Source organism: Castor canadensis, chromosome 5 (assembly GCF_047511655.1).
Source record: "Castor canadensis chromosome 5, mCasCan1.hap1v2, whole genome shotgun sequence".
Lineage (NCBI taxonomy): Eukaryota > Metazoa > Chordata > Mammalia > Rodentia > Castoridae > Castor > Castor canadensis.
In genome coordinates this window covers 161,225,391-161,238,249 of record NC_133390.1, presented here as the reverse complement: position 1 = coordinate 161,238,249, position 12,859 = coordinate 161,225,391, and the positions used below count along the sequence as shown (strand labels likewise).

Here is a 12,859-nt window from a genome sequence, read left to right as displayed (position 1 = left end):
ACTGAGCCCGTGTCTGACCCCAAAAACCCAGCAGATGCCCACCCTGTTGCAAGCCCAGCACCCAGGAAGTGCACCCCAGATTCACTGAGAATGAAGAGTGAGGGATACAGGGATGGCCGGGGGACAGAGACCAGGGAAGAAGGGATTGGAAAGCGAGGACGGAGAAAGGAGGCCGACACCTGGGATACTCTAGAGCAGAGGTTCTGAGGGTGCCCAGGTGGCAGGGGCAGGACAGCTGTAGCCCTACCCCTGCCAGGCCTGGGTCTGGATCAAGCCTGGTTACCAGTCAGGACCTAGTCCCTGCCTCATCCCCACCTCTGCCCACCTGTCTTCCCGGAAACGCCCAGTTCAGCAATAAATTCATGGGCTCTGGAATCAGGCTGACCTGGACTTGAACTTCAATTGCATTTCCTCATGATGGGCACATCTCTAAGCCTCAGTTTCCTCATCAGCAAAGTGGGTGTTGTAGGGACCCAACAGGCACATGAGCCTATAGCCATCAGGCACACAGAGGGCTCCCTAGGAACGTTAATATGCTGGTGACAATTAGCTCACTGTCACAGCGAGGGCTGCCTTGATTCCTCCCTGTCGGAGGCTCAAGCCCCCCTTTTCCCTGCCAGCATTGATCTGACCTGGTCCCTTCAGACACAAGGACTGTTCTAAAATCAGAGAATCCCTAGTTGAATGGGTTCAGCTCTACCCCAGGGCCTTTGAACTTACAGTTTCCTTCCCTGGGAGGGGATTTAACATGGCCAGAGATACAGAGCTGGAAAGCAGCAATGTGGGGAAAGGGCTCAGCTCAGGGCTTCCAGTATCTAGCTGAAGCCCAGTCGACTGCCTGCTGGGGAGTCTGGGTGCCTGCCTGGTGAGTCTAGCCCTGTCTGGAGGCCTCCCCTTTGCATTCTCTCTCCCTTTCCCTCTCTTCGGCCTGCCTGCCGGAGACCATTAGTGTGGCTTTGTTTTCAGAGCCATTTCCACTACCTTGTGCTTTGGCCGCGGGGCCTCCATTAGGGACCCTTTCCCGGGGCTGGTGACAGGCAGCAAACAGCTCCCCAGCGAGCTGGCAGTAATTGCTGCTGCCTCTGTGGCCGGAAATGATTTTTTTAAAACCTCACAAAGCAAAACAGACACCCTGCCGTCTGCTCTCCGCCTTCTGCCTCAGCCTCAGCTGGGAGCCAAGCCTGAGGAGCTGAGAGAAGGGATTTAGTCAAGACACCCCTGGTCCCGAGACACCCTGAAAATGCCAGGCTCCAGAAACCAAACTGGGCTCTGCTCTCCAGAAGCATGGTGACATGCTTCTCCAAGCCTCAGTTTCCCCCTCTGCAGGATGAGTGTGGAGGCTGGTGGCCAGGGGCCCTGGGCCTCTGGGGGAGTGTAGGGGGCCTGGAGGAAAGAGCTTCTCTCAACTTCTCCCCTCCATTCTCTCCCCTTCCAGCCTCCAAGTCCTCTCTTCACCAGGAGCCTACCCAAAGACCAGCCTGACCCAGGGCCTTCCTCACTCAGAAAACTTCCAGGGGGCTGTGGCTCAGTGGTAGAACACTTGTCTAGCATGTGAGAGGCCCTAGGTTAGAGCTGGGACAGGGGAGCTCTAGGGTTGCCCCTGCCCCGGATCAAGACCCAGAATTTTCCAAATAGGCACACACATCTCCAGATGAGGCCCCCTAGCCAGACCGGACAGCCAGGTACTGCTGCCACTGACCTCTGGCATCCTCCTCCCAGCCCTAGGAGTCCCAGGGTACAAACCTACAAAGAACCCACCTCCCCCAGGAAGTCTTCCACCTTTAGGAAACCCTTCAGTATGATGCACCTCCTATGCCTGTTCCCCACTCCCTCCTCCAGGATGCTTTGCAAGGACTTGGGAAAAACAAATGAAGCTTTGTTCCTGAGGCCAACCCAGGAAGAGGGAGAAGTCCCTCTTCCAGGTCTGCATTCCAGCCAGGTCTGCATTCCAGCCAGATCTGCTGCAGACTGGCCTCAGTTTCCTCACAAGGGTAGTGAAGGCTGCTTTCCCTGGGACCAGAGATGAGCTCTGGAGCCTCAACAAAAACTCTGAAACCACGGGCGCTTTTCTGAGGAAGTGATTGGTCATTTTCATCAGATTCCCAAGAGGGTTGTGACCCCTGAAAAAATTAGAAGCCACTAGGCAATATGAGCCAGGTCCCTTCCTGCTCATTCACTTGATCATTCACTCATTCATTCATTCAACCATCATTTACTGAGTGCCTGTTCTGTGTGGGTGTTATTTTGATACATGGTATATATGTATGTGTAATCCTGAGGTGTCATTTGAAGAAAGTGTGTGTGTGTGTGTGTGTGTGTGTGTGTGTGTGTGTGTGTGTACACAGAGAGAAAAAAACAGGGTGGGGGTCATGAGAAGAGAGAAAGATGGGTAAAACAGACAAAGGAAAGGGACAAAGAGAGATGGAAAGAGACTGAAGGGCAGACAGAGAGAGGAAAAGAGAAAGATCTAGAGAGGCTGAGACCCACAGAGAGAGAGAGAGAGAGAGAGAAAATGATTGAGAGACCCAGAGGAAACAGACCTAGCCAGACGGGCAGGCCAACCACCTGTCTTGGGTGGGCACTGCCAACTGCTAGCCAGTAGTTTTCCAGGGTCTCTCTCCCAGATGGAGCTCAGCTTCCAGGTGCTTCTGGGGGCTAATCTCATCCTTCAAGGTACCAGTTTGGAGAAGCAGGGGAGGCTGGCACTGAAGCAAAAGCCACTGGGCAAAGGGCACCAGCCTGGCGCCCTCCCAGCCTGCCATGGCCCCACATACCACAGAGAGTCACCCAAACACACTCCAGGCACATGCTCAGACAGAAACACCACCCCTCCACTGGAACACCCGGGCAGGTGCACACAGGTCACACACAGATGCTCAGGACCCACCACTACCCACTGACAGAGCCCAGAGACCCAGGAGTGCAGACCGGTGCATGGGAGCTTTCGGGCAGACCCTGGACTCAGCAATTCTGGCAGCACTGCCCCAAGGAGAGTTGACAGCCAGGGTGCTGCCCAGAACCACACACCCGGAACTGGCCTGCACACCCACTCAGGCAGCCAGAGTGGGCAGCTAGGAGGGGCTGGGCTCCCACCTGGCTTTGTTGCTCCATGGCTGTGCGTCCTCAGGCCAGGCACACCTCCTCTTGTCTCAGCGTCCTGCTCAGTGTGCCTCTGTGTGTGTGTGTGTGTGTGTGTGTGCATGTGAAATGTGAGGAGGGAAGTACACAGACAGAATGTGTGATGGCAGGCGCTGGCATTTCGGTTCAGAACCCAGAAGCCCTCTGAGAGTTAAGTCCCATGTGCCAGGGCAATCCCCACCCTTCCCAGCTCACTTGCTGGTTGTGGACAAAGGGCGGGGCTCAAGAGGATACTGCTGGAAGAATTCTACAGGCTTAGAACTTAGGCAAACTTCTCATTATTCAGGTAGGGAAACTGAGGCCAAGAGAGAGGTGGGGGACCAGCCAGGTCACCCAGCAAGACAGAAGCAGGGCCAAAGTGGGCAAAGCCTAGTGCCTACCAGCTCTGTCCCCTCACCCTTGCACTCATTCAGAGCTGCAGCAAAGCCACAAGGAAGCTACTGTCCCCACCCCACCCCTGCCCCTTAACACAGGGGACAGAGAAGGCCCACCCAGCATGGCTCCTACGAGGGACCAGGCATCCTCTGAGCTGAGAGCTCTGCCCCCTGCCTTTGTGCCAGCAATCACCACATGGTCCAGTGACAGATCTTTATCAACCACCCACTGTGTTCTGGCTTCTCTCAGTCTCTACTCCTTTGGGAAATAAGACAGAAAGTCCCCCTGCAACATCCTAGCTCTGGTCAGGCCCCACTTGCACACCTTCTGGGGGGGGGAGGGCTCACTACCAGACCCCCTAACTGCTCCAGGGTTGAGGTCCCTCCCCGAGTTGAATGTCATCCCTGTTTTTTGGTTTTGGGGTTTTTTTGGCTGTACTGGGGTTTGAATTTAGGGCCTCACGCTTGCTAAGCAGGTGCTTTACCACTTAAACCACTCTGCCAGCCCTATTCTGTATTGAGTTTTTTCAAGATACAGTCACTCAAAACTATTTTCCCAGGCTGGCTTTGAACTGAGATCCTCCTGATCTCTGCCTCCTGAGTAGCTAGGATTACAGGCGTGAGCCACCGGTGCCTGGCTCTACCTACCTATCCTTTATGGGTTTAGTTGTCTGTCTCCCTCACTAGATTTGAACACCAAGACAATCAGAACCTAATTTTTCTTCTTCAATGACCGGTCCCCAGTGGCTAAAACAGCCTAGCATGGCTCAGGTGCTCAGTTGGTATCTGATGAATGAATAAATGAATGAAGAAATGAGTGAGCAAGTGAAGGATGGAGCTCCAATATGCGGCAGCTGCCTGTTAGGCCAGCAGTAACCAGTGCCCCTATCCCTTTGTGTCTCTGGATCCCCACGGACGTGCTGTGTACCACATGTGCTACGACGACCTTAATGTTTTTCTATAAACTAACCCACTATTTTTTTAATACCCTGTTAGTCTCATCCTAAACGATCATATCTGGGAAAGCACAGTTTTGATGTGCTGGTCATATTTTTCTAACCCACATTACAATAAATGCATGACTATTAAAATGAAAAAGGTTTGTCTAAGACCATCTCTTTGTGGGGCCCAGGCTCTCGGGGTTCCTGGGAGCTTTGCTGAAATATTTGAGCTGGGGAGGTAGCACTGAAGCCTAGAAGTCCCCCTGAGGGCCTCAAGGAAGGGAAGGAGGCTCACCTGTGGGAGGGGGACCTGGAGCAGCAGCCTCTCTGCCTCCCCATCCCGCCTCCCTTCCCCACAGCACTGGGCACCGAGGGAACCAGCTGGGTGGGTTCTGGACCTCTTGGTCACTGGCTGGCAGTGGGTAGATTTCTTCTCCATAGCCCCTTTTTCTGGTGGAAGAGGCTCACGGGGCCAGGGCAGGAGGCAGAACCCTTGGGCCCCATTGCTTTCCTGGCGGGTATGCTCCATATGCACCCCACAGCCTGGATCTGACTTGCCCCCTGAAAGGTAAAATCAGCCTTCCTCACCTCAGGACGTCCAGTAGCTATGATGAGGGGCTCTAATTTTCTGAGATTGTTTTCCCCTAAAAATATGGATTCCTTATGAAATTAAAATTACGTGAATGTTTAAAACAATATTCACTCAGAATGAGCGGGTTTCAGAATTTGGACCTCAGACCCTGGACCTGCCATCCATTCACTATTCCCTGATACCTCCCTGGGCTGGGCATTGTGCTGGATCCCAGGACACAGGAAATCTGTCCTTCCAGTATCCATCTGGCCCCAAATTCCCTTCTGGCTGAGACACTCTTCCTATAGTCCCCTGAACTACCAGTTTGACCCTTAAGAGTCCTAGGTCATGGCCAAGCGCCACGGAATGGGCTCATTTCAGGCCACTTTTCCCCTCTTCTGACACCTGGTCCTGGTGTGGGCACCAATGTTCCTGTTTATACCATGCACTTCTTCATTTCCTGTCCTCTTTTTCATTCTGGAAAGGGGGGAGCGGTCTGTGGCCAGGACCTGCTCTATGGGCTGCCTCTTCTGTTGCTGCAGTGTCCTCGGTGTGGAACATGGACATCACCAAACATCTTCCACACCAGGGCTGCCTTCCCTCCCCCCCACGTGCCCCTCCCTCCTTCTTCCTATCACTAAAGACCATTATAAGCCTGATTCCCAGGTTCAAGTCCAGGTGTGTGGCCTTTTAATCTCACCCAATCCCATTCTTCTTGTGTATACATTGGGTCCAGGACAGTCACCTCTTCTTACGGTTTTTCAAGGATCAAATGAGAAAACACCACAGAAGCACTGATCTGACACTCTATACACCTGTGCCCCATGTGTCATCTCTCCACACGGACAGAGCCACATGCAGTAATCCTGGGCAGAGGCCCAGAAGTTAACATCCGGGCAGTTCTGACAAACTTCCCCGACCTGGGCCTTGGTCCTCCCAGCCGTGAGAGAGGGGGTTGAGAGTTTCCTAAGAGGCCTCCATGATTCATTCCAGCTGCTCTATCTCCTGCTTGGAGGTTGAAGGATCAGAAGGAGCCTCTCAGGGGCTCCCTATACCTTGTTTGCCATGGGGAGAATTTGCCCTCCACCCTTGCTGTCACCATGGTAAGGAGCAGAACTCCCTGTGTCTTGCTGACTACCTGAGATTCCCTCGTTTAGGGAAAAGGAAGCAGGAATTGCTGGTGGGCAAGAAGTCAAAAGCAATTGTTGTGAAGGACTTGGGGAAAACCGCTTATGAGGGCCAATTCCCCACAGGAGGCTGGGAAACCCTCAGCCCAACGTGGAGTGTTTACGGGCATAATTGGTAGACTAATCACCAACACCCGAGACAAAGGCAAACACAGTTTTAACATAACCTTCGGGAGAAGGACTCAATTTCTCCTTCTTCCAGCCACCAAACCAGCCTGCTTATGGATGGTGAGATACTAACAGTTCAGTAAGGAACACAAGGAAGCCAGAGTCATTTTTCAGTGCACAGGCTGCTTGCCAAATGGCCCAATGCCCCCAACTCCCCAAGTGCCCTGCTGCTCCCTCCTGGCACACAGAGAACCTCAGGACGGTGAATCACTCACTGGACGAAGCGCCAGGCCACGCCAGGATCGTTGTCTGCATTGGAGTGTATTAATAATTGAAGGTGCCAGCCAAGGGGTTGTGTGTGTGTGTGTAGGGGCAGGATGGATGTGTGCTGCAGTGGGCTTCCCGGGGCTCCTCTCTGGACCCAAACACCTGCCCCAGTCTGGACCATTCCTGTGGAACCAAACAAAGCCTGCCCTAGCACTGACAATACCTGATACCTGCCCTATGTCTCCCATCAGGTATGGGTGGCTTCCTAATTTTAGGCTGCTGGAATCATGGGGGGAGCTCATTAAATGCAGATTCCAGGGGATTGGGGATGTAGTTTGGTGGTAGAGCACTTGGCCTTGTGTATGCAAGGCCCTGGGTTCCATCCCCAGTACTCACAAATGCAGATTCTGGGGTCCCATCAATAACCATTTTGGTCAGTGGTTTGGGGGTTCTGCATTGTGGTAAACTCCCTGGGGGACTCTGAGGCTGGGGTCTGCAAAAAATCCTGCCTTCCAGACCCCTTCCCTGCACAAGATCTGGAAAGTACTAGACAAGGAGTCCAGCCCAGCAGCCTGTATCAACTTTGTGAGTTTCTGGTTTTTCCGGCTGAAACCCAGTCCTTTACTAGCTCCCTGGGCAGCTGGAAGGGACAACACCTGGGTTAGGTTTACACAGAGGAAGAATTTTGTCGCAGTACTGGACTGAACCTAGAGAAGCAAGTTCAGGACCCCCAGACACACCTTCATCCTGAATCTGGTCCTGTGGCTCTCTGTTCAGACTCAGGGAAAGTCATGGGCCCTCTGTAAACCTCAATTTCCCCATGTGTCCAACACCAGCCTCACATGAATGACTGGCTCGTGAGCTCACACTGGCAAAGGCTTGGAGTACCCACTATATAGTATTTCATAAATGTCAGCTCCCTTTCCTCCCGCCCCCACTGTGCACAGGGCCATGAGCTATCCCTTTTTGATAAGGAAAATCAAAATAGTTGCTGTTTATTGAGCACCTCCTAAGTATAGCCGCTGAGCCCCACTACCCCCCATTTCAATTCTAATGCCTTCTCAGAACCAAGCACCACCCATTCTGCCTGCCTTTACAAAGCTCCCTTCCAAGTAGGCTGAGTGGAGGTGGGCAGGAGACAGGAAGTGAAACAGAGGGCCTTGCCGACCTGGCCACAGGCTCTCCCTGTGATAAGCCAGGGCAAACATGAAAGGCACTAGCCCAGCAGCTGAGCTGGACACAGATGGAGCTGGAGTGGTGAGCAGCCACCAAGAGGTTGGGGCCATCGGCTCTTCCCCAGGACCTCAGGACCGTCTGCTTCCAGCACCTACCCCTCATCCCAGACACAGACACCTTCTTGACCTGGCCACATTTCCTGAATCAGCTGAGAACACATGGAGACCGGGAATAATGGAACGATCAGACTCCAATCTGCTAAACAGCAATTTTGAAGCTTTTTCAGCACACACAGCTTTTATCAAATTGGTATTCTCCTCCGGAACACAAATGGCTTATTAGACATGACCCACTTACTCGCCGCGTCTCACTATCATTAATAACAGTTTCTTTTTGTGATTAAGCGGCTCCAAACCCTTCCTGTGGCGGCGGGTGGTTGGTCCGGCGCAGGGGCAGCTGTGGGGCTCCTCGGCATCCACTACTTGGTGACTTTGAACCTGGCAATGTCAGGGGGGAAGGGAGCCCTGCCCCTGCAGAGTCGACTGGCCTCCTCATTTCTTGAGGGACAGAGGGGTAGCCCCAGAGTGGAGTGGTGACTCACTTGCTCAGAGACACACAGAGGTCAGGAGAGAAGTCAGAATCCCCAGCAGCCAGTGCTGTCCCTTTCCACCCTGGGCCTTAGCAGGACCTTCCAGGGTGCAGTTCGGGGGTGGAGCTGTGCCCCTCAGCATACCTGGCACCAGGGGGCAGGCAGAGACTGTCACACAAAGGGCAGAGCATGCTTCCTTGGGAATGACAGACTGGAATTTTAAATCCCTTAGGGTCTGTTGGCCCAGGGACAGGATGACCGTAAACCTCAGGGCTTCTTGCTTATACCTCTCAGGACCACAAATTCAGCAGAGTCCTTCCTTGAAAAAGCCTCCTAGTATAAGTTCCAATTGTGCCAAGGAACTGAGTCACAAAGAGGGGAGGGAAGGAGGAATTCCCAGTTTCCCTTGAACAAGAGGGAATCCAAAAGTCCTGAAGAAAACTCAAGTCTTTGCCCGACAGATTGTGGGGTCCGTCCTGGCTCAGCCACTCTCTCACTATGTGACCTTGGCATCTCTCTTCACCTCTCTGAGCCTTGGTTTCCCCATCTGTAAGTTGAGGATCAAAATAACCCTAACCCTCTTTAACACAGCTCGTTCCAGGTTGCTAGAACTAGGTAAGGGATATGAAAGGTGATACACAGAGCGGCTGCTATCAAACATGGTGAGGCAGATGGGTGCAGAGACCCTGAGAGTGTCTTTGGAAGCCCCCTCCTCAGAGCAATCACACTCATGGGTCCCACCCCAACATGTATCTTTCCCCATACACACACCCCTCACTCACTCCCATCAGAATCAGTCACTCTGTTTCCTGCCCTTTGTGCAAGCCTCCCCCAGCCCTGGGCACACAGTGTGGGGCATTGGTGCTGCAGGCTCCATGTGGGGAAGGGATACATGGATGGAATCAGATCTCTTCTGCTTTCATTTGTCCCTTGCCCCATACCAGAGCCTGGCTCACATGGGAGCAGGGAAGCCCCAGAGCTGCTCGCCTCATGCCACCCAACTCTGCTGCCAACTTGGGCTCCTCTGGGGTGAGAAGGAGCTTCTGACACTTGGGCAAGCTTGCCGGGAACACTTGCTTGCTCCCCGCTCCTACAATGGCTGGAGTTGAGGTTTCCCACATTTCAGTCCTCTGGGGCCAAGGATGAGATGAGGGTGTCTTACGGCAGGATGCAAGGGCTTCCTGCACACCTCCAGGGACAGACAAAGCCTGGGGTATTTCTTTCTGCTCCCCGCCTCTGGCTGGAAACAGCAACCTCAACTATTCCAGTGTCTTCCAGGGGCCCCCACGATGCTCTCATCCCTAAGATGCCACCCACCTGGCAGGGAGGCTACCATCCAGACCCATTCTCAGTTATAAGGGGCAGGATGGAGAGGGAGGGGACAAGAACAGCTCTGGGTTTAAACCACCAAGAGGAAAGGCAGATAGGAGTGGGTGAGCAAAGTGTACGCGCGTGTCCGTGTGTCTGCAGGCAGACAGGCAAGAGTTGTGGCAAAGCATGTGTGCCTGGGTGCCAGATGGCAGGGGGAGCCCACCAGCGCAGTGCCTGATGTATGTGTGTAGTAGGCGCAGTGTAAGTATTTAGGAGCGAGGAGGGGGCTCTGAGAAGGTGTGTGATGTGTGAGGGTAGGAGTTGTGAGGGTCAGAAGGCAGTGACTGTGGGTCTGAGTGTGTCAGTAGCTGTAGATATGTTTGGTCGTGGAGGTGTGTGTATCCTTCAGAGTGTGTGTGTGTGTGTGTGTGTGTGTGTGTGTGTGTGTGTTGGACTTCTCACCAAGAGCAGGAGTGAGGGTGTGCTCGGGTGCCCCCTCCTCCACAGGGTTGGCCAGGGTGCCAGGGTGGGTCCACAAACCCAGCAGGGGGCGCCCCGGGGCTCCCGCCATGGCCAGCGCAGGTTCGAGCCCCGGGTGGCTAAGTTGGAGCGGCGCAGCTGGGGTGGGGTTTGGTGGGGAAGTCCGTGGGGGTGGCGACCGAACTCACCGTGGCCGGAGACGTGGTTGTCCCACGGCGTGTGGCCGGCGGGCCGCGTGGCGCCGCCGAGTTGCAGGAAAAGTGCCAGGTAGTGGAGGGCGCCCAGCGCCACTGCGAGCGGGGCCCCCATAGTGCGCGCTCGGGCCGGGGGCGCCGCCGCCTCACATCGGGGCTCAGGAGCCCGCAGACCCCTCGCCCGCCGTCGTCTGCCCTGTGCGGCCTGCTGCCCGGCTCCGGGCGCTGCCCCTCGCCCGCTGGCCCGGCCCGGCACCACTCCCAGCCCTCGCCCGGCTCCGGCCCAGCCCTGGCTGCGGGTAGCGAGCGCACGCCCAGCCGGCCGCCTCCGACTGCGGGACTCTTCCCTTCCGCGGAAGGCCACTCCGCTCGGCGCGGCCGCCGCACCCCTCCCTCCCACTCCCTCCCCCCGCCCGGAGGAGGTGGCGGCGGAGGGATCTGCCGCTTGATTTATCATCAAAGTTTTGCCCAGGCTGGGATTTTTAAAGCGGTACTCGCAACTCTCCCCTGCCCCAGAGCGGGGGTGGGCGCGGGCTGGGGCGGAGCAGGTCGACCCCCCGGACTTGGTTTCCGCAAAGCATGTTACAATTGGCTTCCAAAGCAGTAACACCACCCGGCAGGAATAAGGAGAAAGCCCATTCTACCTGCTCCAGACCCCGCGCGCTCTGAGGGACTCCAACTTTGTAGTAGGATGGCGCCCGGGTGAGGGGGACAGGTGGAGGTGGCGCGGGTGAGGTCGGGTGGGAACCTGGGCTGAGACCAGGAGAGCTGGTCCTGGCTCTGCTGTAGCCTTTGACTCCCTGCGTGATCGTGTCCGGTGTCTACCCCTAAATGCACCTCAAGGTGTCATCTGAGATGGCAAAAGAAGCGCCGAGCGCAGTGCCGCCCCAATCGTTATTGTTGTTGTTGTTCGCCCCTCTGGGTCTCGGTTTTCGCGTCCACATAATGGGAGTGAGGGAGCCGGCTGGTGGGGCTCCTCTTAGCTTAGAGATGTTGGGCTCTGCACAGTGAACTGGATCGCCCCCTTCTGGACGGTAAGGCTCCCTCCCCTGGACCGATGAGGCTAGCCGGGGTGTGTGTCTGTGTTGGAGGAAGATATGGAGCCATCACATTCCCAACAGCAGGAATCCAATCTTTCCAGTCCTTCCCTGACCCTTTTACCGGGGCTGTTGGGACCGACCCTCAGTAAAGATAGGACTGACTTGTGACCCATTGAAAAGATGAGAAATCGCCTTAAATCAGAAAGGTTCAAGGTCCCTCGGCAGGTCTGGGAAAGGCCCCCAACTCCTGGGCAGGGTCCTTCCTGTTCTTGCCCTTGTCCTTCCTCAGCCCTGGTCCACGGCTGTCTCGCCATCACAGAGGACAGTGACAACCCCGACACCCATCATTTCACCACCACAGGCAGCACCTCAGTTGGATCAGTGTGATGGTTCAGCACCATGGACAGATCCTCCTGACTCCCTACCCTCGCCAAACGGAGAAAGCCCGCTCCAGACTACAGCACTGTGCACATTGCCCAAAGTTTGGGAACAAGGTTGGAGCCAGAGGGACATGCTCCCCTCTCGCTGTCTTTGTCCTGTCTTTGCATCCCCCTCTTTCCAATATTATAGTGCACAGCACCATGTATAAGGCCTGTGATCTCCAACAATAATCCAGTTCCCTCAAAACTAACGACCTCTCCTCCCCGTGTCGCACGCTAACAAACACTATTTCAGCACCACGGACAGCCCCACCACCCCCTCGGCAAAGGCACTTCCTTAAGCACCACGGACAAGATCCCCACCATTGCTTCTTCCTCTTCCTGGACCACAATTATTGATTCTCTTCTTTTTTATCCCACACAGAAATGGTATTTAGGTTATCTTGGTATGGTAATGCGCCCTGGACTCTACAAAAGTGTTTGTTAATTCATTAATTTACTCGAACCTCTCTCCCAACAAAATGGACACTCTCACTCCCATTAGAAAGATGAGGTACCTGAGAATCTTTGAGATTACTCAGCAGTGCCAAGACTGAAACCCAGGACTCTTCCAACTCCAGTCTTTGGCCTCTCCATGACACTATGGTGACAGAATCGGGGCTCAAAGTGGGGTTTTCTCTTCTTTACCCACATATCGGAGGGAGGGGACAAGGAGCAAGAGATTAGAAGAGAAGGGAGTAAACAAGACACTGCTTGGAGGCTGAAGAAGCAGGCAGTCGGGGTGATGGCAGCACACTGACACTCTGTCAATGACCTTCAGAAATTTTTCTCCCCACCGTCTGGAACAAGGTTTAACCTCATAACTTTTAAGACCCCTTCAAGGACAGACCTCTAGGGATTATATGACATTGAACAGGCTCTGCTCAGATGTGAGGGTTCTGGTAGCTATGCTTGTTTGAGAATCTTGACTTCTCTGGTTCTTATCCAAGGTCTTGACCTCACCTCCTGCTCATACCCTGTGCTCAGTCACTCCCTCCTGGAATCCGCCCTATCTTCACTATGTCCTTGTCCTTCCTGTTGCCTCGCCTATGCATGCACACCTC

General features: G+C 54.5%; 1 protein-coding gene across 2 annotated transcripts in view; it reads right to left on the bottom strand.

Annotated features, from left to right (window-relative positions):
* The window catches only part of Vstm2l (V-set and transmembrane domain containing 2 like), a 33,526-nt gene extending 22,835 nt beyond the window's left edge, over window positions 1-10,691 (bottom strand). The window contains exon 1 of one of the 2 annotated variants that reach the window (XM_074074732.1): window positions 10,331-10,691. In XM_074074732.1, coding sequence (XP_073930833.1) covers window positions 10,331-10,451 — 121 coding nt within the window. In that variant the 5' untranslated portion in view covers window positions 10,452-10,691. The remainder of the gene's footprint in view (window positions 1-10,330) is intronic. The other variant, XM_020172489.2, reaches the window with a different exon arrangement.
* Between the last annotated feature and the right edge of the window lie 2,168 nt (window positions 10,692-12,859).